At 50.6% G+C, this 25,837-nt stretch overlaps 1 protein-coding gene across 13 annotated transcripts in view; it reads right to left on the minus strand.

Annotated features, from left to right (window-relative positions):
- Positions 1-25,837, minus strand: part of MAPT (microtubule associated protein tau) — a 118,750-nt gene that overhangs the window by 12,521 nt on the left and 80,392 nt on the right. For 6 of the 13 annotated variants that reach the window (XM_065909299.1, XM_065909297.1, XM_065909298.1 and 3 more), the window contains 3 exons: positions 18,910-18,965; positions 12,470-12,602; positions 8,543-8,808 (listed from right to left, as the gene is read on the minus strand). In XM_065909299.1, coding sequence (XP_065765371.1) covers positions 8,543-8,808; positions 12,470-12,602; positions 18,910-18,965 — 455 coding nt within the window. Of the gene's footprint in view, positions 1-8,542; positions 8,809-10,963; positions 11,018-12,469; positions 12,603-13,624; positions 13,823-18,909; positions 18,966-21,838; positions 22,937-25,837 lie in introns of all 13 variants that reach the window. The other 7 variants (XM_065909290.1, XM_065909289.1, XM_065909288.1 and 4 more) reach the window with 4 other exon arrangements.

Here is a 25,837-nt window from a genome sequence, read left to right on the forward strand (position 1 = left end):
CACCTTACTGATGAAGAGGCCATTTAAAACCCAGAGAAGTTCAGTGACTTTCTCAAATCAGCAACGGAATCCACACAGGAATCTAGATGTGGGTGTTTCTGCAGCCACGGATACCTATGTGACAACAACAGTTCACCTGAGTTGTCCTCAAGCCTGTTGTCTCATAAACTAAATAGAAACAAGACTCTCTAGGTGAATGGTGATGTCTCTCCTCCCAGCAAGGAGACGGTAGGTGGCACCTCAGCCCGGGCTTGAGCTGAGGTGAGGAGGTGGAACAGGTTTTCTCGCCTGCTTCCTAGGGAGTTGCTGTCACCATCTGCATAACGTCTTTGAATCGTTTTGTCCCACCCTCAAATTTCAAGGAGTCCCACATGCACTCCTGCTTTGGGTATCATTTTTTATTCATAACTTTCCACCAAATAAGGTCCAGAAGCAGACTTGCCTACTTTCACAAGAGAAGTGGAGCAGTTTAGAATTAGAAAGCGCACACACACACACACAAAATAACAAAACAAGAAAATTGCAAAGACGGTTAAGAGAAGGGGAGGTCATCAGGACTGACAATTATAAGACTGATCATTACATTTAGCTCTGTGGAGAAGGAAATGGCAACTCACTCCACTATTCTTGCCTAGGAAATCCATGGACAGAAGAGCCTGGCAGGCTACAATACATGGGGTCACAAAAGAGTCGGACATAACTTAGCGACTAAACAACATTTGGCTCTGAGCTTCCGGGAAGTCAAAGCAAAAAGGGAAATGTGATGGGTTATATAACTTTCTAATCTGAAAAAGAACACTGACCAGTTTTTCAAGGAGGATAGCCTTGTTTTCTGTACTAATCCTTACAAGAAAGTCATCAAATGACTCAAGAGACATGAAGCAATAACACAATGGGCAACAAACACAGAAATGTTTTCTCCAGGCTGCTTCTTGTTCCCACAAAAAAGGCAACAAACTTTTGTGGGATTTGGCAAGAGACATAAGGATATTTAGCAAGCAGACCTGAATTACTGTTAGTTCTCAAATTAAGTCAACACCCTTTACAGAATGGTAGATTTACAGAAAGGAAAAATAAAAAGGGGGAATGGTTGGCATTATGAAATTGGAATCCTGAAACTTAATTTCTCAACTAGAGTAAATGTGTGATACTCAGCCTCAACTCTGGGCGGACACTGCAAATAGCCAAAAGGAAAAGCAATGTTTTGGAAGCTCCAGATTTTGATCCAGGAGACTTACTAGTCAAGGGACAAATTCTGTGGTCAGGGTTTGACCCTGGAGGAGAGGTTGGGGAGGCATGAGGCTGCAAGCAGGTTCATTTTGGTTTACTCCATTTCCTGGAGAACCTGAAATGGTTCCAAACCCACATCAGATCTTGTACTGGTTCTGTTTGGGCTCAGATTTCTCGAGATGCTCCAGATGGCCCAGCCCTCCCTCCACCCTCGGGAGCTTCCAGGCTGGCCAGGTGTCCTTGGGCCACCCCTGGAGAGGCCTGTCTCCTGCACTGTCTTATGCTGGGCCCGGCTTGGCCTCACTAGGGTCAACAGGCCCAGTGCTGAGGACTGGGGGCTGGGATGTTCTGGAGGGAATCTAACCTGGGGTGAGCACTGGACACCCACAGCAAGCCTTCCCTTCAAGTCCAAAGTGCTCAGCTTGAGAACTGACACTGGAGATCAGATATTAGGGGAGTTAATTCCATAGACAGAGGAGCCTGGCGGGCTACAGTCCAGAGGGTCGCAGAGTCGGACACAACTGAGCGCCATAGAGCACCCGTTTACAACTGTTTATGCTGTTCCTTTAAACCGTGACTGATCCAGGAATCTTTAAAATGATGGAATTTACACAAGATTCTTTTTCATAAACACAGATGCTGTGTGCGGGGAGACATGTCCAGAGGGTCTCAGAGTTACAAGGCTGCCCCCCAGGAGGGGCCCCGCCTGGCTCTGCACAGCCGGACGCCGCAGGTCAAGTTCAGCTGAGTCCCCGGCCCTGATCCAGGACAAGCAAACTCTCCTAGGTACAGACTCACTCTATTTACTCCGCATAGATGTTCTACACTTATACTTTTAAAAACGAGATTTGAAACTCTGTCAACAAATAGAACAAATTTTTAAAACACGTCGGGGCTCCAGAGCCAGACACTTACAGCGTGCTATTGCCATCTTGTGGCCATCTGGAATATCGCAGCCCAAGCCTGTCCAAGCCCTGCAGCTCTGGTGGGTTTCGGTCCTGCCTGGGGGGCCTTCGCATCCCAGCTCCTGGCTTGCACCTTCTCAGAGGAAGTGACTTTAGATCCATCTGCTCAAAGCCAACCAGACCACGTCCCACGCTCTAGTCATGACTCTGCAAGTCTCTTTTCACCTTAGAAACCACAAGGATCCCCCCAGTTCTCCTTACTCGGCCGCCTCAGCCCCAGTGAAATCCTGTCTCACTCTGGAAGGTACTGGGACCTCTGCTCTCCACTGACCCCACGGAGAGGCTGCTGAGGGTGGTGCTGCCTTAACCTCGGCTGGGCCCACACTCACCCTCTCATTCAACACCCGCTCCGCGACTGACTGTGGAGCCGGAGGCTCTGCGGGGGGGTGCCCGCCACTCTCCCTTTGCCGTCTCCATCCTATGCTCTCCTGTCCGAACACAGCAGACCCAGCGGGGACCTCCCTCTGTCAGCTGCTAGCTCTCCAGAGCTCACGTGTAAACACACAAAGCTCCACCCTGACCCACGCCCCTCTGCCACCCCAGCTGGTGCCAGTTTTAGCTTTATTTTGCTTTCCTTCTCAGTACCTCCAGGTGCAGTTTCCCACAAGTCTTTCTCGATCTGCGTCCCCAGCAGTAAATGTGTGGGGGCAGGCGGGTACGAGAACTGTCCTTTTAAAGACTTGATGGTTCCAGACAAGGATCTTCTCTGCTTTGTTGCTGACAATTGCGTGCAACACTTCACCACGTAGGTGACCCTCAGTGTGGGGAACCCTCAGTGGCGCAGGCTGCTCCCTCCTGCATTAGCTTCCCTGGTCAACCTCTCCTTTTGCCTCTGCTTAATTAGCTCCGTGTCTCTCTCTCCTGCCTGGGTCTTGGAGTAGGAACTCAGCACAGGGCCTGGCGCTCAGAGGTGCCCCAGAAATGCTGGATGAATGAATAAAAGAAAGAAGGAAGGAATCAGTTTTTGATGCTATTGTATGCTCCATTTTCTAAATTTATCTCTGTCTTCTCTTTGTGTATTATTTCTTTGCTTGTATTCTTTTTCCCTACCAATAAGAACATAGTTTATATGCTGCAGTCAATTTTTTAAAAAATTAAAGCATTTAAAATGATGAATTCCTTTTAAGTATAATTTTGGGGCATTGCCACATAATTTATGGCATTTGTAACCAAGACACTTGGAAAAGGCATTTTCATTTCTAAACTGAAAGAGCAGTGACAAAGGAAACTTTGATTTTTGAGCATTTGTGGTTATGTTAACAATAAGCATACAATGAAGTTTATGTTTTACACTGAAGTTAGAAATGAGAAGCAATTTCTGCTTCTCTGTATTTATAGATACTTTTCTTTATGGACTAAATAAATTATTGAACTCTTATTATTACTGAACTCTTAACAACAGATAAACCCTTTCCCCTACAGTTTGATTCCTAGTATTTGTTAATTTTTCCTTTTCAATTATATGAACTATGATCTTTTATTGTTTTTATTTTACTAATAAAAAATTAGGTAGTTTACTAATATCTACTGTGACACTTCCAGTCACAACTGTATTTCTATCCAGTTTTTTCTTTTTTTTTTTTAATTCTTTTTGATTACACTCCATGGCATTTGAGATCTTAGTTCCCAGAACAGTGGAAGCACAAAGTCTTAACACTGGACCGCCAGGGAAGTCCCTCCATTTTTTTTTTCCCCCTAATTAGATATGGTTTCACTGTAAAAAATTTAGGAAGAAAGGTAAAAATAGAGAAAAAGAATCAGTCACAATTTCTCTGAGCCACTATTAGCATTTTGTCATATTTGTCTTCTATACATGGCTTTTATACAGGTGGCAGATATAACCTATAAAATTTATAGTTTTAACTTATTTGTAGTTTTTATAATTGTAAAAATTATTTTCAACGATAATTATTAATGACTGCAAATATTTTATAGTATGGCATCACTATTTTTCTAATTTAGACTTTTGAGTTGTTTTGCAATCATTAATAAAGCACAATCTGCATTCTTGTGCATGAAGCTTTTTCTGAATTTAAAGCCTTCTTTCTTTCCTTGATTGAGTATACAGCATTTACTGAACATCAAGTGTGAAGCTAGAGGGACACAAAGATCTCAAGGTGACCTTCAATCTAGTCCAGGGGAAGGAGACATGAAATCCTTCAACAGCTCATTGATTTAGCAGAATTAAACTATGAAAACTATGAAAAAATAAATGGAAAAAAATAAACTATGAAAACTATGAATAATCCTGTATTATATATTCAAAAGGACTGCAAGGATTCACACGCTCATCAGGACAGAAGGATGTTAATTTCGTATCGCTCACACCTGGAGTGGGTCCTTTTTGTTTTTGTTTTTTTAGGTGCTTTAAATGCTGGTTCTTTGTGTCTGAACTCCCCTCTCCACGATCCCCCTAAGAACAGGACTGGGACAAAGTCTTGGGGAGGGGGTGCAGGACCTAGGGCCTGACCTGGGCTGGGTCTGAGTTATCTGGAATCTGAAAACAGTGGCAGGGGCAGGACCAGAAGAGGAAAAAAAAAACCAGTCCCAGATCCAGGGCTCTTGGGAGGCTCTAGCAGTCAGGGTTGAGACCAGAGGTCAGTAGATAAGAATGCAGGGAAACGGGGTTTCAGCCTGGACTGCTGAACCCCTGGGAGCCCCTGGGGTCCCCTCAAGACTCTCAAGGTTCAGGGTAAGGCTCTGGCATTAGGATTTTTTAAAAACAAGTTCTATTTTCTTTTTAAATTAATTAATTTTATTTTAGGTTGCACTGGGTCTTTGTTGCTGCGCATGAGCTTTCTCTAGTTGCAGTGAGTGGGGGGCTACTCTTCCTCGTGGTGCTCAGGCTCCGGGCACACGGGCTCAGTTGCTCCCTAGCATGTGGGATCTTCCCAAACCAGGGATCAGAATCCATGTCCACTGCATTGGCAGGTAGATTCTTATCCACTGCACCACCAGGGAAGTCCAGGCATTAGGGTTTTTAAAAGAATCCTTCCCCCTCCCTACCCCAGATGATTCTCCTTTGCAGTCACAGGGGAACTGCTCCTCCTTCCTGCCCCTCCCACTTCTGGTGGATCCAGCTGGTTAGGTTAAAATGGCCAAGTGATTATTTGTATTTTCCTTTAAAAGTAATTTTGTTTTGGACTCTTCATGTTCACTGTAGCCAATCATGAAGTCAGAGAAGAGTATGAAACAGAAAACAGACGTTTTACATTTTTTTCCAAAAAAGTTAGACTGATGTGCAGTTTTCAGTCTCTGCAGGTTTATAACCTTGTCCTGCTCCTCCTCCAGCATGTCACCTCCCGAGGACGTTGGGTTATTATGCAGACTCTTGAAGTGTTGTCCCTTTTACTGGATACACTGGGCCGAATGAGAGGCCACGGGGACCCAGAGACCTCACAGGGACCTCCAGTCATTTTTTTCTTTTTAATTTTGGCCTCGGTCTTCGCTGTGGCACGCAGGCCTCTCCGGTTGCCACGCATGGGCTTCCTGTGTTACAGGGTGTTACAGGCTCTCGGGTGCACTGGCTCAGTAGTTGAGGCACGCAGGCTTAGCTGCCCCGAAACATGTGGGATCTAAGTCCCCGGACCAGGGATCCCTTGCGTTGGAAAGTGAAGTTGCTCAGTCATGTCCAACTCTTTGCAAGTCCATAGTCTATAGCCTGCCAGGCTCCTCCAGCCATGGAATTTTCCAGGCAAGGATACTGGAATGGGTTGCCATTTCCTTCTCCAGGGGAGCTTCCCGACCCAGGGATCAAACCTGGGTCTCCCACACTGCAGGCGGACTCTTTACCATCTGAGCCACCAGGGAAGCCCTTGGAAGGTGGATTCTTAACCACTGGACCATCAGCGAAGTCCCCACTGGAGTCACTTCAAGAGGCCTTCTGCATGGATCCCAGGGACCTTTTTTTCCCTTTTGTTTTCTTTTTTAAAAAATTTTATCTATTTTTTTGTTTTTCCCGGAGATTAATGTGTTGATCTCTGTTGTTATGGCTCAGATTTTCTTTGTTTCACACAGTTTTCTAAGTTTTGCATGGAATTTACGAGGATGCTGTTACTCCCCTCTTGGCCACTTCCCCACATCTCCTTCCCCAATAAATCCCAAGAAAAGTCACCTTTCTCCTTTAACCGTCAAGTCTGTAGCTGTGGACACGCATCTGCGCCCACGTGTACAGCCACAACCTGCGGGCAGCCTCACCCTTTCCATCCTAAGCATCGAGTCACTGGCCCTCGGGCCACTGGCCTCCTCTCCCCAGCCGGCTGGGCCTGAGCAGCTCGGGTGTGAGGGGGTGGGTTCCTCCCTGCTCAGCCCCGTCACTGCTGCTCTCAGCAGGGTTTCGAGAACGGGGCCAAATGGTGCCCGAACCCTCCAAGCCGACCTCAGGTGAACGCGGGGCTGACCGGGTGCAGCCTGGGCGGAGGGGAGCCGGTGTGTGCGGAGCCCCGCGGGCTGGGAGACGCGGCCCGTCACAGTTTCCCTCACGCTCACGGCCCCACAGTCTTCTCGGGGGTGCAGAACTGGCCCTGTCGGGTTTTGTTTTTGAGTTTTCAAAACAGAGACGAACACTCTGTGCCATGAAAACAGGGCAGACGTGGGACAGCCACAGCGCTGGGGGAGGGGTGCGAACGCCAGTGGGAAACATCCCATCACCTCGGAAACCCTCTCCTTGGGGGTCCCTCTGGCCCAGAGGCCTCACCAGGGGTCAGCTTCAAGCCAGTTGCGCCAGAGCCCCCTCCATAAGGAGACAGGTAATGCGTCTTTAAGTGGCACAGTAAACACTGCAGGGAGGTCAACACTGCTCAGGCCCAGCCCTGTGGCCCAAAGGCCCCAAGAGGCACCCAGACCTCCCTGCTGGGCAGGACCCTTTGGGCCCCAAGGACGGGAAAGGCCAGCAGGAGGCCCTGAAGCTCCACGGGGAGCAAAAGGCAGGGTTTCAGGCAAAGGCCACTGACATGGACCAAAGGCCTCTGAGACCCCTCCCTCCATGGTGACCCAGGCCCAGTCAAGAGCGATTAATAAAACCGAGTGCAGAGGCTGGGCTGGGGGCGCTCCGGAAGGGACACATTGGCCCTTGCCCACCAGGAGGCGCTCTGCTCCTGAAACAGTCCAGCCCAGATGGCGCAACACAAGAGGTGGGGGGGGGAGCGGTCCTTGTCCTCTGCTCCCCACCGCACCCTCGTCTCCCTGCTCCATCTCCCTCCCTGGTGCTGGGGGGCAGGGGGCGCTGTCATGGTCTGAATTGTGTTCCCCAAATCCACAGGCTGCAGTCCTAACTCCCAGTACCTCCCAACAGGACTGTGTTTGGAATAGGGTCTCTAAAGAGGTCATTAAGTTAAAACGAGCTACTGGGGTGCGCCCTAAGCCAATAGGTCTGGTGTCATAGGAGGCAGGACTGGGACATAGTGAGACCCAGAGAGGCACCAGTGAGGACACGAGGGGAAAGCAGTACCTGCAGGCACATGAGACAGGCCTCAGGAAACCAGCACCTTGACCTTGGACTTCTGGGCTCTATGAGGAATTACATCTCTGTTGTACAAGCCACCCAGTCCGTGTTAGTTTTTTTTTTTTTCTTGGTGGCACCCTAAGTTCCCCAACCAGGGATCAAACCCGTACCCCCTGCAGCAGAAATGTGGAGTCTTAACCACTGGACCACCAGGCAAGTCCCCAGTTGGTGGCATTTTGTATGTCAACCCTAGGAAACTCACACAATGCAGGAGCGGGTCAAAGAGAGGAGGAGGGGTCCAGACTGTGCCCACATCCCTCCACCTAGGCTCTTGGAAGCTCATTTTCTCCACCTTTGGGAGACCCAGAGACGACGTGAGCACCCACTTGTCCCTGGAAGAATCAGTTGTTCAAAATAGTATCACGAATTTCCCCAGAATTGGGACCTAAACACATGTTCAACCAATGACAGACACACCCACCTGCACACTGGTAGTCTCACCGTCTCAACCACAAGGAAGCTGGGGAACCCCCTGCAGGCACCCACTTTGAGAACTCCCAGGTCGTGAGGCTACCACGCTGTCACCTCTGATCCATCCCATCAGCAGGGCCTCAGGTGACCGAGGGAAGAACCGGTGCTGTCTCTCCCCTGAGCTGGCACTCACAGCCTGCTGGTGACCCCGGCGCAGAACTGAAGCCTAACCCACCGTCTTTCCTTCAAGAGCTCGGGGAGAGGCCTGTGCTATGGGGCGGGGGCGGGACCCAGGCTGGTGGTGGGAGCAGAGGGGCTCCCCCGCCTCCGCCCCAGGTGTACATCCCGCCTGACCCCGCCCGGCCCCGCCACGCCCACCCCGGGCGCCCCGGGCGGACACCCCCAAGGCCAGTCTCTAAGCACACGCCCTCACCTTGCCGCCTCCTGGCTGGTGCTTCAGGTTTTCCGTGGAGCCGATTTTGGACTTGACGTTCTTCAGGTCTGGCATGGGCCCCGGGGCGGCCTGCAGGCGGCTCTTGGCTGCAGACGGCGACTTGGGGGGAGTGCGGACCACCGCCACCTTCTTGGGCTCCCGGGTGGGCGGGGTCGGCAGAGAAGGGGTGCGGGAGCGGCTGCCCGGAGTGCCTGGGGAGCCGGGACTGCTGTAGCCGCTGCGGTCCCCGGATTTCCCAGATTCACCTGGAAAAGAAGGCGGGCGTGAGGCCAGGCCCGGGGGGGGGGGAAGGGGGGGCGGGAGTCAGAAAACGGGTCTCTGTCCTGCGGTCCATTCCCAGAGCCAGGGCTGGACCAGGCCGGTAGGAACAAGGTCGGAAGTTCAGTCAATCCGGCGGGAGGCTGCCCTGGCCTCCATTTCTAGAGAAATGTCCCCTCTTCCCAGCCTCATTGCTTTGGGACAAAAATATCCTGCTTCCCAGGGAAGCAACAGAGTGGTCGCCAAGGACCATTCAGGACTGCTTCCCAGAGGGGCGCAACTCTGCCCAGTGGCCCTGGGGTCGGGAGCGGCTCCAGCCAGCTGAGTGATCTCAAACAAGTCACTTTCCTTCTCTGAGCTCAGAGGAAACAAGTATAATGCCGACTGACTGAGGCTGGGCAGGGATACATTGCCTTTGCCCTGGATAAGGGTAATGCGATGGTGGGCCAGGGTCTCATCCGGATCCACTGGACTCCTTATTTTTTTAATTTATTTTTAGTCGGAGGGTAACTGCTTAACAGTGTTGTGTTGGTTTCTGCTGTAGGGCAGCGTGAATTAGCTATAAGCGTGGGAAAACACAAAAGACTATATCCCAGCCCCACATCCCTCCGCTCCAGGTCATCTCAAAGCGCTGAGCTGAGCTCCCTCGGCTACAGCAGCTTCCCACTAGCTATCTCTTTTACACATGGTTCCACCGGACTCTAACCACAGGTGGAATTTTGAGCTGTTCATCAAGTTCAAGGCCCCTTCCCCGCTAGACCCCTATCCAACCTCCCGACTCCTCTCTGGTACCTGGGTTCCAGAATGGTATGCCTGCATTGTGTCCACCAGTCCCTGGCTTTCCAAACAAGCCAAGCCGCTTCACAGCCGCCCTGCCCTCCCCCAAGAACGCCCTCCGCGAAAAGGCGCAGCCCAGCAAATAGCAGTGAGCCTTTCCGGACACGTGGCACAGGCCGCGCCCTCCAGGAAGGCTGCGGGCGCCGCCCCTCTCCCAGCTGACCAGCCCTGGGCTCCTAACACGTGTCTCTTCCTGCACTCTTCAACCCCCCATCACACTTCCCGGTTGGCTATTCTTGTCTGCCTCTTGGATTCGTGTTTCACCCAATGTGGCCCAGGCACTCCTGCGTCGGGATCTCCAGAGCCGCCACGGTGGCGGTGGGGGTGGGGTGGGGAGGGGGTGGGACCTGTAAGATACAGATTCCGGGGCCCCATCTAGGCCGGATAGGACAGAATCTCTAGGGGCAGGGCCTGCAAAACTGGTGCTTCCCTTGCTCCTAGGGATTCTAAAGCAGACTCCTGATTCTTGATTCTTGAGCAGGATTCTTGAGTCTGAGAGCCACTGGGCTGGACGCTGTGCCCAAGTGGCGGCCGCGCTCCCCTCCATTTCTGAGGGCGGCGGATGCCCCCCACCACCCAGGAAGCATGTGTACCAAACGAGGACCTGCTGGGCCCCAAGCAGGAGAAAGGGCAGCTCTCTGCGGGAAGCAGTGTCTTCTCTTGTCAAAGAGAGGATGAGCACGAGGTTCTTGGTTGAACCTCCATGTCTCTTGGAAATTCCTCAAGGAGTCAAGCTCTGCAGCAACAGGACGAGTGAAGCCTCCAGGCTCAGCGCCCCCCGCCCTCTGCCCCCTGGCACACAGGCTGCCTGGTAGACCTGGTGGTGGCTTCCCACCCTTTCTGCACCACTGAACTACAGAGCGACCTCAGGCAAGTCCCTCGACCTCCCTCCCTAAGCCTGGGTGCTCATCTGGAGAACGGGGCCAGCGTCCGGAGCCCACAGAACAGGGCTTGCCAGTGCGGCCTCCCCCTAACCTGGTTAGGGCCGGTCCCGGTCCTGACTCCAGCACCCGCATCAGCTTGAGGCACCTGCTCCCCTGGCCCCACCCAGAGCCCCCGGCTGACGCCAAGAACACGCAGGATTAGGATTAGGATTGCCCATTGGACAGATACATCCACACAAACCACTCGAGAAGAGGAGCAGGAATTCTGCCTGTTCCAACTTCAGGCCCAATGTGGGAAGCCTACGTTTCAAAAGCAGGTTCTCCCGGTTCTAACCCCCTCCCCCGCCAAACCCCCAGCCAACCAACAAGCTGCACGTGCAAAAGGCATGACCCCAGCTGGGCAAGGCAGGCTCAGAATTACCTCTCTCAGATTTTGCCCCCGCAGGGGGTGGTTTTTTCTGCACTTGCATGGTCGCTTAAAAAGAAAAATCCACAGAAAGCCTCATTATCATCAAGCTTGAAAAGGCCTCAATGAGAGTTTTTGGTTTTTGTGCAGCAGGTGGGGGGGGGCGGTGAATGGGGTTAGGGAGCAGGGGCGCTGGCTAGCAGGAAATAAGGTCGACTTGGGGGAGGTCTGTCCACTCGAGAGCAGTTAAGATCCAGAGAGAAACACAGGTTCTTGCTTCCAGTTATGACTCCAGTTGCATGAATCAACTGGCATAATGTCAAGTGAAGAAAAGCAGGATCAAAATCATATATGAAATCCAGTCAGGAATCTGTGAATTCCCCTTGTATCATATGTACTCTATACATGAGGAAAAACCCAGGCTTCCCTGGAGGTCCAGTGGTGAAGAATCCTTCTGGACAATGCAGGGGACACGGGCTTGACCCCTGGTCCAGAAAGATCCCACATGCTGCTGAGCAAATAAGCCCATGGTCTGCAACAAGAGAAGCCCATACACCACAACTAGAGAGTAGCCCCCACTTGCTGCAAGTAGAGAAAGTCTGAGCGCAGCAGTGAAGACCCAGTGTAGCAAAAATATAAATAAATAATAATTAAAAAAAAAATAAACCTTATGGGAGAAAGTCAACCAACAGGCCTTAGTGAGCGGGTATCCATGCAGGCCCCGCCCTACGGCAACCTCGCTAAACACCACAGCCAAGACATGCAGGAGAGCAGGACTCTGGGCAGTCACCCCTGGGGCCAAGGAGCAGCAGAGGCCCTGTGTTGCCGGCCCAGGCCTCACACACAGCCCGTATAAGATCCACAGGCCCCCTGAGCGCTGCCCTGGATCAGACACCCCGAGTCATGTACAGTCTAAACCCAGGTGCCCGGGACAGTCATCAGGGCAGTGGGAAGGGTGGACTCAGCCTGGCTGTCCCCACTGGAAGCAAAATGGCTCAAGTCTTGGCTGGTACTCAGAACCCAGTGGGTTTAACTCCCAGGAGTCAAGGAGATGGGCCCAGCCTGTGAGTGCTCAGCTAAGACCCTTAGGTTCTGTCAGAAGGCCCCTAACATCCCAGCAAGTTAGCAGGGGCTGCCCCCTGTGTGAGGTCACCCATAGTGTCCCACCCCTCATTGGGGGCTGAAAAACACCTCCCCAGGGGTTGGGGGGTGCGTCGCAGGGTTTGAGAAACTCAGAGAAGCCCCTTCTCCATTAGTTATTAGTCTCATGGCTGTATTTTCCTCATGCTTAAAAGGCTGGTTAGACTTAGTCATGCAAACTCTCAGAGCCTCGATTTCTTCAGGGTAAAAAGTGGGGACTCAAGATCTAGCTCAGAAAATTAAAAGAATTAGAAATGAACATTTGATGCTTACTGAACCACAGGCGTCAGTTGGCTACCAGAGGTTAACCGCCAGGGTCTCCATGGCGAGCTCTCCCCATCCCCACCCCTCTGCTAGGATTCCAGAGAAAGCCCTTCTCACCAGTGCCTGGCGAAGTCTTCGGGGTGGGAGTGGTTTTTGCTGGAATCCGGGTGGCGTTGGCCTGGCCTTTCTGGCCCGGAGGGGCCGCTCCCCGGGGTGTGGCGATCTTCGTTCCAGGCTTACCATCTGCCCCCTGTAAACCAATGCACAGTAGAGTGGTTTTCTTTTTTTTTTTTTTACAACTGGGAAAGGTTTCTGCCAACCGGCATCAATGCCAGCTCCCCTCTGCCAGCTTGACTCAAAATGAGCCTAACATTGGGGTGACACTCTGCCAGCCAAATACAAGTGTCCTTTACCATGATCACAAGTCCACAGCCCCTCCTAAACTCCTGAGTACCATTTCCTCCCGGACGAACTGTTTACATGAGTTATCTGCACAAGTGGAGCCAATGTATTTCATAAAAAGTCAACAGGGCTCATAGCAACGATCGCGGTCAGCATCCACCAGTGTCGGCAGGCAGGACGTCTGAAGACTTCCTACACCGTTCTCTGACTCTCTTAGGGGGGTTTATCTGCCTGGTGGTGGTTGGTTTCAGAGGCACGTGGAGACACAGTTTGTTGAACCTGACCGAGAGTGCTAAGAGAGCTAGTCCTATCCTTCCATTCTCTCTCAAGCAGGTCTCGGGGTTCAGTAACGCTTCAGGTGTGCTAAGAGCCCTTGGCAGGTGAACACCAGCATCAATTAGCAGACGCGCCAAAGGGGGAGCACAGGTGCATGGGCACGGTCAGCTGACTGGGGGCAGTGACCTTGACACATAACGCGAACTCAAAAAAGAAACTGACGTGAACCGGTGACCACGAGATGGTTCAGGAGGGAGTGAGCTACTGGGACAGGTGTGGGTGCAAGGGACGCTGTCCAACCCAAATGAGGGCAATCCGGGAGCATCCCTGAGTTACTAAAGTGGGGAATAGACCAAGGAAACCCACAGCGATGTTCAAACCAGGGTCCCCTCCCGTGCTTTAGAGGATGAAGGGGAGTTGAAAAGGATGGTACTGTGCCTCCTTTCCCCTGTTTTAACCAGAGAATTTTAACTGTTCTACATGGTACTTCTAGGTGAGAGCTTATCTAAAGAAAGGTCCTTGCAACTAGAAAAGCATACTTTTGAACACTACAGCAGAGCAGCCTGATTCTTGCCAAAGGTGGGTTCCTCTTACCTTGACTTTCATCTCCTTTGCTCCAGAACTGCCAGTTCGGGGTGTGACAGAAGTGACGTGTTTAGGACAGGAAGATGGCTCTGGGCACACGGCAGGGCTGGAGGGTTTGATCAAAGGGTCTGAGCTACCAGGAGTGGGGCGTTTGGGGCTAAGGCAAGGCCTATTTTTCAGGGTTTTAGCGGAAGAAGGTGTGGATGGCTTAAACATAAACATAAATAAAATCAAAATAAAAGTCAGCACATGGGAGAAAGGTACAAACTGAAAAAGGACAGTAACTAAAAACAAATAAGGCAGGTAATGGTTTAAAGGCATGACCTCCAAACCCTGTGGATCATTTGCCCTTAACAGTCCTCATCAGGAAGACCAGAAAGTGACCATGAACTTGCAGTCATTCATCAGCCAATGCATATACTACGGCTAGCATACGATGTACATTATAAAACTTACATGTGGCAGAGCTGGAGAAAGTGATAGACGTGTTGGTATGTTCTTTCTCCAGCCCACTGGATCTACTTCAGCTCCACCCTTTGGAGACCACTGGTTAAAAGGTGGCTCGCACCCAGAGAGTCAATGGAGATGGCCAAAAGTATATGATTCTTAGGATGTTTCTCAAGAAAACATCTCCAGTGTGTCACGGGTCAGAAGTGCCCCTGGTTCTGCTCAATTCCAGGTGGGGGGCTCATGCTGGCCCCCCAACCCCTCTCCCTCCTCCACTACACTGATAGAGTCATCCTTGCCAACATCAGGACTGTATCTGATTAGGCAGGTCTTGAAGATTCTGTCTGACACCACTTAGAACACACACACACACACACACTTACTTTCTGATTAAAGTCTCAAAACTAAACTGTCTGTTAATTCCCCCCACCCACCCAATATTTTTTTTTTTTTTTTTTAAATATTATTTTATTAGTTGGAGGCCAATCACTTTACAACATTTCAGTGGGTTTTGTCATACATTGACATGAATCATCCATATAGTTACATGTATTCCCCATCCCGATCCCCCCTCCCACCTCCCTCCCCACCCGACTCCTCAGGGTCCTCCCAGTGCACCAGGCCCGAGCACCTGACTCATGTATCCCACCTGGGCTGGTGGTCCGTTTCACCATAGATAATATACATGCTGTTCTTTCAAAACATCCCACCCTCACGTTCTCCCCCAGAGTTCAAAAGTCTGTTCTGTATTTCTGTGTCTCTTTTTCTGTTTTGCATATAGGGTTATCGCCACCATCTATCTAAATTCCGTATATATGTGTTAGTATACTGTAATGTTCTTTATCTTTCTGACTTACTTCACTCTGTATAATGGGCTCCAGTTTCATCCATCTCATTAGAACTGATTCAAATGAATTCTTTTTAACGGCTGAGTAATATTCCATGGTGTATATGTACCACAGCTTCCTTATCCATTCATCTGCTGATGGGCATCTAGGTTGCTTCCATGTCCTGGCTATTATAAACAGTGCTGCGATGAACATTGGGGTGCACGTGTCTCTTTCAGATCTGGATTCCTCAGTGTGTATGCCCAGAAGTGGTATTGCTGGGTCATATGGCAGTTCTATTTCCAGTTTTTTAAGAAATCTCCACACTGTTTTCCATAGTGGCTGTACTAGTTTGCATTCCCATCAACAGTGTAAGAGGGTTCCCTTTTCTCCACACCCTCTCCAGCATTTATTGCTTGTAGACTTTTGGATAGCAGCCATCCTGACTGGCGTGTAATGGTACCTCATTGTGGTTTTGATTTGCATTTCTCTGATGATGAGTGATGTTGAGCATCTTTTCATGTGTTTGTTAGCCATCTGTATGTCTTCTTTGGAGAAATGTCTGTTTAGTTCTTTGGCCCATTTTTTGATTGGGTCGTTTATTTTTCTGGAATTGAGCTTCAGGAGTTGCTTGTATATTTTTGAGATTAATCCTTTGTCTGTTTCCTCATTTGTTATTATTTTCTCCCAATCTGAGGGCTGTCTTTTCACCTTACTTATAGTTTCCTTTGTTGTGCAAAAGCTTTTAATTTTCATTAAGTCCCATTTGTTTATTTTTGCTTTTATTTCCAATATTCTGGGAGGTGGGTCATAGAAGATCTTGCTGTGATTTATGTCGGAGAGTGTTTTGCCTATGTTCTCCTCTAGGAGTTTTATAGTTTCTGGTCTTACATTTAGATCTTTAATCCATTTTGAGTTTATTTTTGTGTATGGTGTTAGGAAGTGTTCTAGTTTCATTCTTTTACAAGTGGCTGACCAGTTTTCCCAGCACCACTTGTTAAAGAGATTGTCTTTTTTCCATTGTATATCCTTGCCTCCTTTGTCAAAGATAAGCTGTCCTTAGGTTCGTGGATTTATCTCTGGGCTTTCTATTCTGTTCCATTGATCTATATTTCTGTCTTTGTGCCAGTACCATACTGTCTTGATGACTGTGGCTTTGTAGTAGAGTCTGAAGTCAGGCAGGTTGATTCCTCCAGTTCCATTCTTCTTTCTCAAGATTACTTTGGCTATTCGAGGTTTTTTGTATTTCCATACAAATTGTGAAATTATTTGTTCTAATTCTGTGAAAAATACCGTTGGTAGCTTGATAGGGATTGCATTGAATCTATAGATTGCTTTGGGTAGAATAGCCATTTTGACAATATTGATTCTTCCAATCCATGAACACGGTATGTTTCTCCAACTGTTTGTGTCCTCTTTGATTTCTTTCATCAGTGTTTTATAGTTTTCTATGTATAGGTCTTTTGTTTCTTTAGGTAGATATACTCCTAAGTATTTTATTCTTTTTGTTGCAATGGTGAATGGTATTGTTTCCTTAATTTCTCTTTCTGTTTTTTCATTGTTAGTGTATAGGAATGCAAGGGATTTCTGTGTGTTAATTTTATATCCTGCAACTTTACTATATTCATTAATTAGCTCTAGTAATTTTCTGGTAGAGTCTTTAGGGTTTTCTATGTAGAGTTTTCTTGGTGTGTAGTTGCTTTGCAGTATTGTTAGTTTCTACAGTATAGCACAGTGAGTCAGGCATATGTATACATATCTCCCCTCTTCCTTGGATTTCCTTCCCATTTAGGTCACCACAGAGCACTGAACAGAGATCCCTGAGCCACACAATGACATTGTTAGTTGGTCAGTCGTGTCCGACTCTTTGTGATCCTGTGGACTGTAGCCCGCCAGGCTCCTGTGTCCTTGGAATTCTCCAGGCAAGGATACTGGAGTGGGTTGCCATTTCCTTCTCCAAGGGATCTTCTTGAGCCAGGGATTGAAACTGGACCTCCTGCATTGCAGGCAAATTCTTTATCATCTGAGCCACCAGGGAAGCTATACAGTAGGGTTCTCATTATTAGTTAATTTATACATAGTAGCAATAGTGTATATATGTCTATCCCAATCTCCCAATGTCTGGTAAATTTTAATTAGGCCAGTGGTTACTCTTGAGTACCATCTACCTAATGAAGTAGCCTGGGTGTTGCAGGCGGCCAATGGGAAGGTGTTTGTGAGGTGGATGACCTCATGGAGATGAGAGTGTGTGAAGGAGGGTGGACAGCATCTGTGGTTTGTCTGGACCACCTCTGGGGCCTTGGACTGGGCTGCATGGCCCTGATGGAGGAGGCTGGTCTGGGAGCGGGAAGGGCCACGCCTTCAGGAATAAAACCAAGAGGCCAAGTCCAAAGGTGTTCCAAAGAGGGAGTCAGAGCTACAGAGGAGAGTCCTGACCAGAGACTTCTTTACTGAGATTCGCCACTTCAGGGGACTGAGGCTGTCTCTGCAGCCAGCCTTGGGAAGGAGTGCAAGAGGGATGGAGCAGGGGTGTGAGGGGGGCGATGCAGGCTGAGGCCCTGGGGCTGCTAGCAAGAAAAGCTGAGGGTGGGTGCCGGCAAGCCCTCCTTCCCCAGCTTCACAAGGTCCCCCTCCGCTGGTACTGCTCCCTACCTGGCCAAGCGGCCTAGGTTCATGACAGATCTGACCTCTGGCTGCAAGGCTGTAAGCCACTCCAGGGCAGGGACAGCTTACAAATGGATGAATGAACAGAGGACAGGGTTCCCCTGAATGGGCATCCCGATTGGCAACCAGTTACTGCAACTCCCTCCCACCCCAAGTCCCTGCAGTAAGTACCCTCAGCTGCCCCACCGGGGTCCTGTGATGGTGAACCCCAACTTCCTCCAGGGCATGCACTTTGGGCATCCACCCTCAACACACAAGACCAAATCCTAGGGCTTGATTCTGTGTCTGGGAACTCCATCAGTCCTTCAGGACTGATGAACACCCAGGCATTTCAGGCAGCATAGATAGGGGGCTTCTTGGACGCCTAAAAGAAAAACAGGTCTCCATCTGGGGCCCCAGTGAGGTTTTCCTGGAAAAACACTCCTGTGCAGCTATGGGAGCTTTCTCCAAGACGCCCCGTCATGGAGGAGAGTGCACTAGAGCTGACAGGGAGCGTGAGAAGGACCGTGCGGTCCTGGGTGCAGATTGGGTGGTGAGCAGGCTGCTCGGTTTTCTGGTCCTTGGTAGGGGAAGATCTTAAGACTGGCTGGCAGGATTTCAGGACAGCCTCTAGGGCATCACAGCCCACATGTTCACTCAGCATGTAGGGTGTGTATCAGGCTTCCCTCCTCCGACCTGCCTCAACCCTACTCCGAGCTTGGCAGCAACTGAGCTGATTTGCTCAGAACTCCCAAACACGTGATTTGGCTCCTTCTCTCCCCCCACCTCCTCTTTACCTCCACTCCTCGGAATGTCTCTTCTCACCCCTATTCTCCAACCTCCCTTCATCTCTCCTTCTCGGCCTGCCTCACAGGTCCTCTCCTCTAGGGCTTTTCCAGAACCCTCCACTTTAGGTTGGATATCCCATTTTTTGCTCAACACTCCCTCAGCCCCCTAAGTAAATGGTATTTTCTAGATAGATCTTAAATATATCTCTCTGTGTGTATACAGATATATCTTTGCTGTGCCTAGACCTGTAGTGGGAAACATAAAATTCAAAATTCACTGCATAAAATTCAAACATACCTTCATTTACCATGAACGTCTTAATTCAAACAATGCCGGTACAATTATAATGAGGAGCATTCATTCATTCATTCATTAACCTGCTGACTGCCCTTCCCTGGCAGAAGTACCCAAGGATAAATGCTGGCATTTTAAACGTTTGCATGAAAACACAAAGCACGTTGAATGATAGCTGTAGCTCGGGGACCAACGGTTTCCACGTGTCACATACAGAGATCAATTCAGATACAAAGCATGGCTTCTTGATGAACATGATGGCGGCAGAGCGGTGCCATGGTTTTCTCAGCTTACCTTGGTTTTTTTCTCATCAGGTCCAGTCCCATCTTTGCCTTTACTGACCATGCGAGCTGATAAAATACAAAATGAGAATGCATGTTACACCCATTAGCACAGCTCATGAGAGCCCAATGGAGGGAAAGTGGTCTCTCAGAAACTGTGCAATATGTCTTGTTCAGTTGGGCCAGTGGAAACCCGGCTGATTTCTTTCCCCTTGAATCTGTTAGGTGTCTTCTTGTTAGTATCAACACAGCACACTGGGGTCGTTGCTTGCAACACCCTGACAAGAGGGGTCAGCAGGCTGGCCGAGGGCGGGGACATGCAGAGGCGACACAGAGGAAACTGTTATGGGTACACGTTGGTACGTGTGGGTGGTCATACGTGTGGGTATGTATGGGGCGGTCAGGGAAGGTAGACGGTGCAGGACCACCTCTCACAGGCTCTTCTGGGGTCAGCCTCCCCCGACTGGGGCCAACCCCACTCCAAGGAGGGGCATTTGGAAGCCCCAGGGCCATGGACAGGCAGGTCAGCCAGGCTCTGGCCCCTGCAGGACCCCTTGCTTATATTGTCACCCAAGGGCCAGGGGGAGTGGGCCGCTTTCCCAGAATCTGCCCCTCACTCATGGGGGCTTGGGTGACCAGTCCTAGCTGGCTCTCAGACAAGTCCAACCCACCCCTGACCCAACCCCGGAGGGCCTTCTCACCACTTACAGACTCTCCCAAGGGGGGACTAATGCTTGTCCTTTCCCCAAATTACCAACAAACTAGCTGCCATCAAATATCCTTAGATCAGCAGTCCCCAAACTCTTTATTTCTTGGAAGATGATTTTTCCATGGACTGGGGGTGGGGAGGGGATGGTTTTAGGATGATTCAAGTACATTACATTTATTGTGCACTTTAAATCTAATGCCACCACTGATCTGACAGGAGGTATTGATCTGTAGCCTAGAGGCTGGAGACCCCTACCATAGATAATCTCTGGATTTTAGGACCAAACCATTGACAGATTTTGTGTTTGGAAAGCCACACCCCTTGGTGAAACCAATCTGCTTGTCTACCAGCGTAAACTTCTAACTCACTCTTTCCTGCTATTGGCATTCATTATTGAAAACTGATCATAGGTTTTCATTTGTGGCTTCAATATTTCCTCTGCCCCGAGGACAGTGGAAGCATCTCACTGGTTCCTGGAGACCAGATTTCTAGAGTGACCAGCACTGATGATCTAGCCCAGAGATTTTCAAACTTTGTTATGCAGCAGAACCAGTGGGAGAGATTCTTGAAATACCCCAGGTTCACTCTGTGACAGTAGCCTAAGGTGGGGCCCAGGAACTTGCATTTTAATAAGAGCCCCGGGTGGACCTGATTCACATCCTTTGCCCCGATGACCATCATCATCTGTGTCACAACAAAAGCATCTGCTAGATCTGCATTTCCCAAATTGGGGAAATGGTTACTATGTATCCTTCTCAGAGGGTCAGAATGTACATTAGAATATTAAAGGCTCTGACAAGTTCCCCAGCAGCAAACTCCATTTAACTTTGTTTCACCTTCCCCCCCCCCCCCCCAAAATTAACTAGGCCATGGAACTCTTTTTTTCCCTGGACACATCTATCAACATGCAGTGGATCAGCATTCAATATAAAACAACATTTCAGGAAACACTGTTGTCATCTGTCAAGTCATAGTTACGTGTCCCATATTAGTTTGGAGTTTAGGATATTTTAAAGTAGGATTCTTTTTCGGTCTTAAATTTTAAAATACAGGTTCCTTCATCTATAACATTTCAAAGTTTTCGTGACAACATTTAACAGATGTCTGCAATGAACAGTTTAAGTAGCATCAATTTCTGGGCCCTGAAAATAATTCTAAAATGCTACAGGACCTAAACATATGAATACAGCTGATATGTGGCCATGAGGCCTCCTCTGGGGTATAAACTGTCCTCCCCCTCAACAGGACACAGAGACTGCCACCCTTGGGAACCTCCCTACCCATCTCTTCAGCTCCTGAAAGGCTGTTGTGGTCACGCTTCCCAGGGCTTGAGACGGGGACAGGGCTGAGATCCCTCCCTGCGATCCCATCAGGGGGTCTGCCCCAGCTCTACCAAGGGAAGAAGAAGGGGTTCCTTCACACGAGGAGATTTTGTTTCTGCTCACTGTCTCTCCTGCCACAAGGCAGACAGAATAGGGTGGAGTGGTTGTTGGGCCAAAGGCTCAGCATGGGCTCTGGGTCACCTCCAAATGCTTGTGTGTGTGTGTGTGTGTATGTGTGTATAGCCTGTTACATGTGAGGTGCTGTCCACTGACATAGTCGCAGAGGACAGACATGTGTCCTCTGAGTCTCTGGGCTAGGAGGGCACACCCCAGGACCTCCTGGAAGGCACTTGTGGGGTAGATGGAAGTGCTTTTCAAAGCAGACCTACTTGGGTTCCACACCTGGCTCCATCACCTACTACTCAATGACTTTCAGCAAGATACTTTACCACTTGGAGCCTCAGTTTTCTCATCTGCAAATCGGGACCAATTATGCCCAATTGTCGGGAGGGTCCTAGACAACCAATTCGAGACACATGATGAGCCCTCCAAAGTGGGAGCAGCTGCTATGCCCTTTGTGGAGTACAGCCCACCAGCCTCCACTGGACTGAAGAGCCTTGCAGATAAATCAGGGGGCCAGAGGCGTGAACGGGGCAGAAAGCACTGGGCGGGGGTGTTGGTGACATGCACGACGGCCGGCAAGCGTGAAGAGGAGCACGGGCTACCAGCGCCTGAGGGACAGGAGGTGGCCGGGAGGGTGAGCAAAGGCCCAGGTGGCTGGTTGGTGGCTGTCCCCGGGGGCCTCAGAAGCAGCAGGAGCCAAGGAGGAGCCGGAAGCTGAGTGGCAGTGCCTGCAGCCTGGGTGGAACACGAGGTTGCCAGGCGGGAGCGAAGGAGTTCAAGACACAGACCTTTGAGTTGAGGCACCCGGCTGACCAGCTTCCCTGGCAGACCAGCTGCAGGCTGCTTTCCAGAAGGTTCTGGAAGATCAGTCTTTTTTGTGTCCTCGCCCTCAGAGGGGCTCCGGGGCTCTTGCTCCTCTCCAGGGGCCCCGGGAAGTGCAGTCCCTTCCAAATCCACCTCCGAGGGGGGTTCCTGCTCCTTCTGCAGGTTGGCTGTGATTTCCACGTGGAATGTGAACTCGGGGGACCCGCCATGCCCTTCTCCCGGGGGCCCCTCGCTGGGCCCGTCGGGCTCTGGGACCCGGGTCTCTGCAGATGCTTTAGAGAGGAAATCGACAGGAAGCGGGATGGCACCCCCGGCTGGGGACCCTGGGGTTCCCGGGGCTTCTCCGGAAACTGCCTGCGGGGCTTGCCTGCCTCGGGCCGGGGAGACCCGGGAGGGCGGGGAGTCCTGGGGCGAGGACTCATCAATGTCCCGGTCTTCATCCACCTCCTCACCCCTCTGCCTCTCCTTGCCCTGTGCCCCCTTCAGAGGCGGCCCCTCCTGGGGCAGGCCTCCCCAGATCTGGCACGCTGGCGGCTCGGAGCTGTGGCGGCTGCCCTCTGCAACCCCAGGTTCTGTCCCCGAAGGCTGGCGTGAGGCCTCTCTGGGGCCTGCGAGCAGGGTGGGGGCCCTGAGCATGTCAGATGTGTGCTGGTGGGTCAGACCTGAGGTCCCCGGCTCCACAGCCTCACCTCCATGGTGGCCCGGCTCCCCGAGGAAGCTTGCCTGGACGACCTCGGCACTCCCAGGCTCTGTCTGCTGATGTCCAGGGGAGGGGGGCTTCGGAAAGGCCAGGCCCTCCTCAGCCCGCTGCCCTGGTTTTGGTCCCCACTCCCAGTGGGGCTCCTGAGGGCCTCCTGGTTGAGGAGGCGCTTGGCAGACGGGGTGATGCTGGGAAGGGCGAGAGGTCGCCAGGACGGGAGCTTCGGGCTCTTTCTCCCCCAGAGGCAGCTCGGAGACCCCAGAAGCTTCTTGGCCGTGTGCAAGCTGGACCTGAGAGCTAAGCCCATGGGCCAGAGGCCTCTCAGACGCTTCCCTCTGCTGACCTGGAACTCTCCTGTCCTCTGGGTTTGAAGAGGCAGCAGCGGCAAAAGGTTAGCAAGAGCAAGTTAAGAGTTTTAAGATAGGGATGTACGTTTGAAAGAAAAAAGGATGTTTAAACAGCATCTCAAGCCCACCTAACAAAGGATAAGGAGCCCATGCTCTGAGCTCACCCATCTTGCTTTTCTTTGCTCAGAATGAAACGGCTCTTGGTCAATCTGCCAATAATGAGCTGGGTGACTGTGGGTGAGCACCTCCTGTCTTTGAGCCTCAGTTTTTTTTATCTGTAAAAGGGGAGCTTAGACCAAGACCCTGTCTACTGCTGGTGTTAGTCCTCGGCCTGTGTTGGGTCTGGTTGGGCTCCCAGCATCCTGCCATATCCGGGGCTGCCTTAGGCTAACTCCACCAGCTGCAGAAACCTGTCCTCCTCTCCAGGGACTGTGAGCCTCCTGAAGACTCTGGCCTCTAGCTGGGACCTGGCTGGGGTGCAGGGAGGGTCTCCTTTCCTCTCCTTCTCTCTCTGGCCCCCCTTTTGGCTCAATAAAACCAGCAGTTACCTATAAACCCACCCTGATAAATTTGGAAAACCCCAAATGCATCATAATCAGGGCTCAGTCTACTAACTGACCTGCCAGGAGACCTCTACAAACAGAAACACGGCTCAGGTTTGTCCAGATTGTGGATTGTGAACAGCCTTCCGCACGAGGTGAGGTGACCACCGCGGCAGTTAAGGTGGTCTGCACGGCACAGACGTGGTCAGCCCTGCGGGGCCAGCCCTTCACCCCTGTCACAGCACCTCCCGTGTGCCAGCCCAGGGGATGGAGGGCACACTTCCTTTTTTTTCTGCTTCATTTATGCCGCATTCACGTGAAGTGTTAGTCGCTCAATCGTGTCTGACTTTTTGTGACCCCATGGACTGTAGCCTACCAGGCTCCTCTGTCCATGGAATTCTCCAGACAAGAATACTGGAATGGGTAGCCATTTCCTTCTCCAAGGGATCTTCCTGACCCAGGGATCAAACCTGGGTCTCCAGCACTGCAGGCATATTCGTAACCATCTGAGCCACCAGGGAAGTCCCACATTCACGTGAGTCCCTCCTTAAAATATCTGTGTATTGAGGACAGGAGATTTTTTTTTTCTGTTGGTTCTCCTAATATCCTGTATTTTTTTCTAACTCCCAACTCTTCAAACATCCTACCTAGTTCCACGACAACTTTGCAGCTCTCCTCTAAGTAAACCCTGGAACCCCAAAGGATTGAGGGTCTTGGAAGAGAGAGAGGCTGGATGAAGGGAGGTGCGGGAGGTGGGAGAACACAGGGGTCCACACACATGGCTAACACATGATGGTCCCTCTGGTCGCAACTCTAGTCGGAGTCTGTGGAGCTGCCCGGCAGCCCCTTATCAAGAGGCCAGCTCTCTCACCTCCCACCCCTCTGCGGGGGCCTCGGGCTCATGGTCTCAGTTATCTTGTGTTCCTAGCATAGCCCCTGAGCCTGCCACGTGGCCAGATCGACACATGATGTCATCAGGGAAACGAGCTGATTTCTGCCTTCCGTGGGGTCTGCAGGAGACTCTCTGGGGCCCTTGGTGAGTCTTGGGGATGAACAGACCAAATGACGGAGATGGAAGAAACCAGCTGGCAGGAGGCAACCTGAGCAACTGCCTCCTCACCCCAACGTCTTCCCAACCCACCGCTCAACAGACCGGAAGTGGCAGCAGCTGCTGGTCCCTACACCTCTCATCAGGCCAGGTCTCCAGCACTTTCTGGAAAAATCTTTCCTCCCAGAGCTCCCTAGAAATTGCTTGTGATGTGGATGTTACTGTTACACTGCAAGGTTTTAAAAGACCCTCACTGAAAAAGAGGCCAGGGCCCCAAACCTGCATATTAAACATACCCTGAAAAGTTATCAATATAGGATAGTACACCGTGTGTGTGTGTGTGTGTGTGTGTGTGTGTGTGTGAGGAACATGCCATCATGCTATTACTCTCCTGAAGGAAGGAGCTGGGCTGGGAGAACATTCTATTCAGCTCCCAGAAGACTGAAAAGTGCTCAGTAGCTACTGAGTTGGCCAAAAATTTCGTTTGGATTCTTTCATACTATCTTATGGATATCGTGAAAAATATCCAGTATTTTTCAAGTCAATACTAAAGGTAGTAATCACAGGGGGTGGGTCCAAGGTAAGCAAGATTTGGGGAAACACAGTTGGGTGGCCTCAGGAGTGCAGACGAATTGTGTCCCCATGCTCCCTGGGAGGCCTGGTCCTGGTGACACTCCCAGAAGAAAGGTCCACTCCTGGCGTGAGCAGGGTGTGGTGGGCAGGGCCCTCCCCACACTCTGCTCCTCTCGGCCCCTCGCAGCTCCATCCTGAAACATCTTTGCTCTCCTAGTCCTTCATGAACACAGGCTGCCAGAGGTTTTTCCTTCTGCCGCCAGAAAACAAGGAAGAAAGAACAGCTGTGCTTCTGTGACCATGGTTCTTCCTAAATCTGATTGCTTTAGCACAAAGCAGACTGCAGGTCTGTGGCAATGAAACATGTTTGTGGATCTCCAGGGTGTCTGGATTTCCCAAGGCCCCACTGGAGGGAATGGGCTTGGCCATTTGGATCAGCAGCTCCAGATGAGACATTAAACACTGGCCTGGGCAGCACAGAGGTGGAAACCGCCACATGTTCCATTGCAGATGCTACCTGGTGTTGGTCTATATAGCTCTGTGATACTAAGCCAGTGCTGGGAAAGTTAAAAATTCAGTTAGCCCCAAAGTAAGGTTTCTAGCAAAGCTGTTGGCCTGAACTTTTTGCTCCATGGAATATCTTTCAGGGACATGGAGACATAGCCTACAATAAAAATTTGTAAGAAAAACTCAAGTTCACTTCTTTTTATGGAAATAGATGGCCATTTCCAGAGGTTATAAAAACCTCTCAT

This window comes from Muntiacus reevesi, chromosome 18 (assembly GCF_963930625.1).
Source record: "Muntiacus reevesi chromosome 18, mMunRee1.1, whole genome shotgun sequence".
Classification (NCBI taxonomy): Eukaryota; Metazoa; Chordata; class Mammalia; order Artiodactyla; family Cervidae; genus Muntiacus; species Muntiacus reevesi.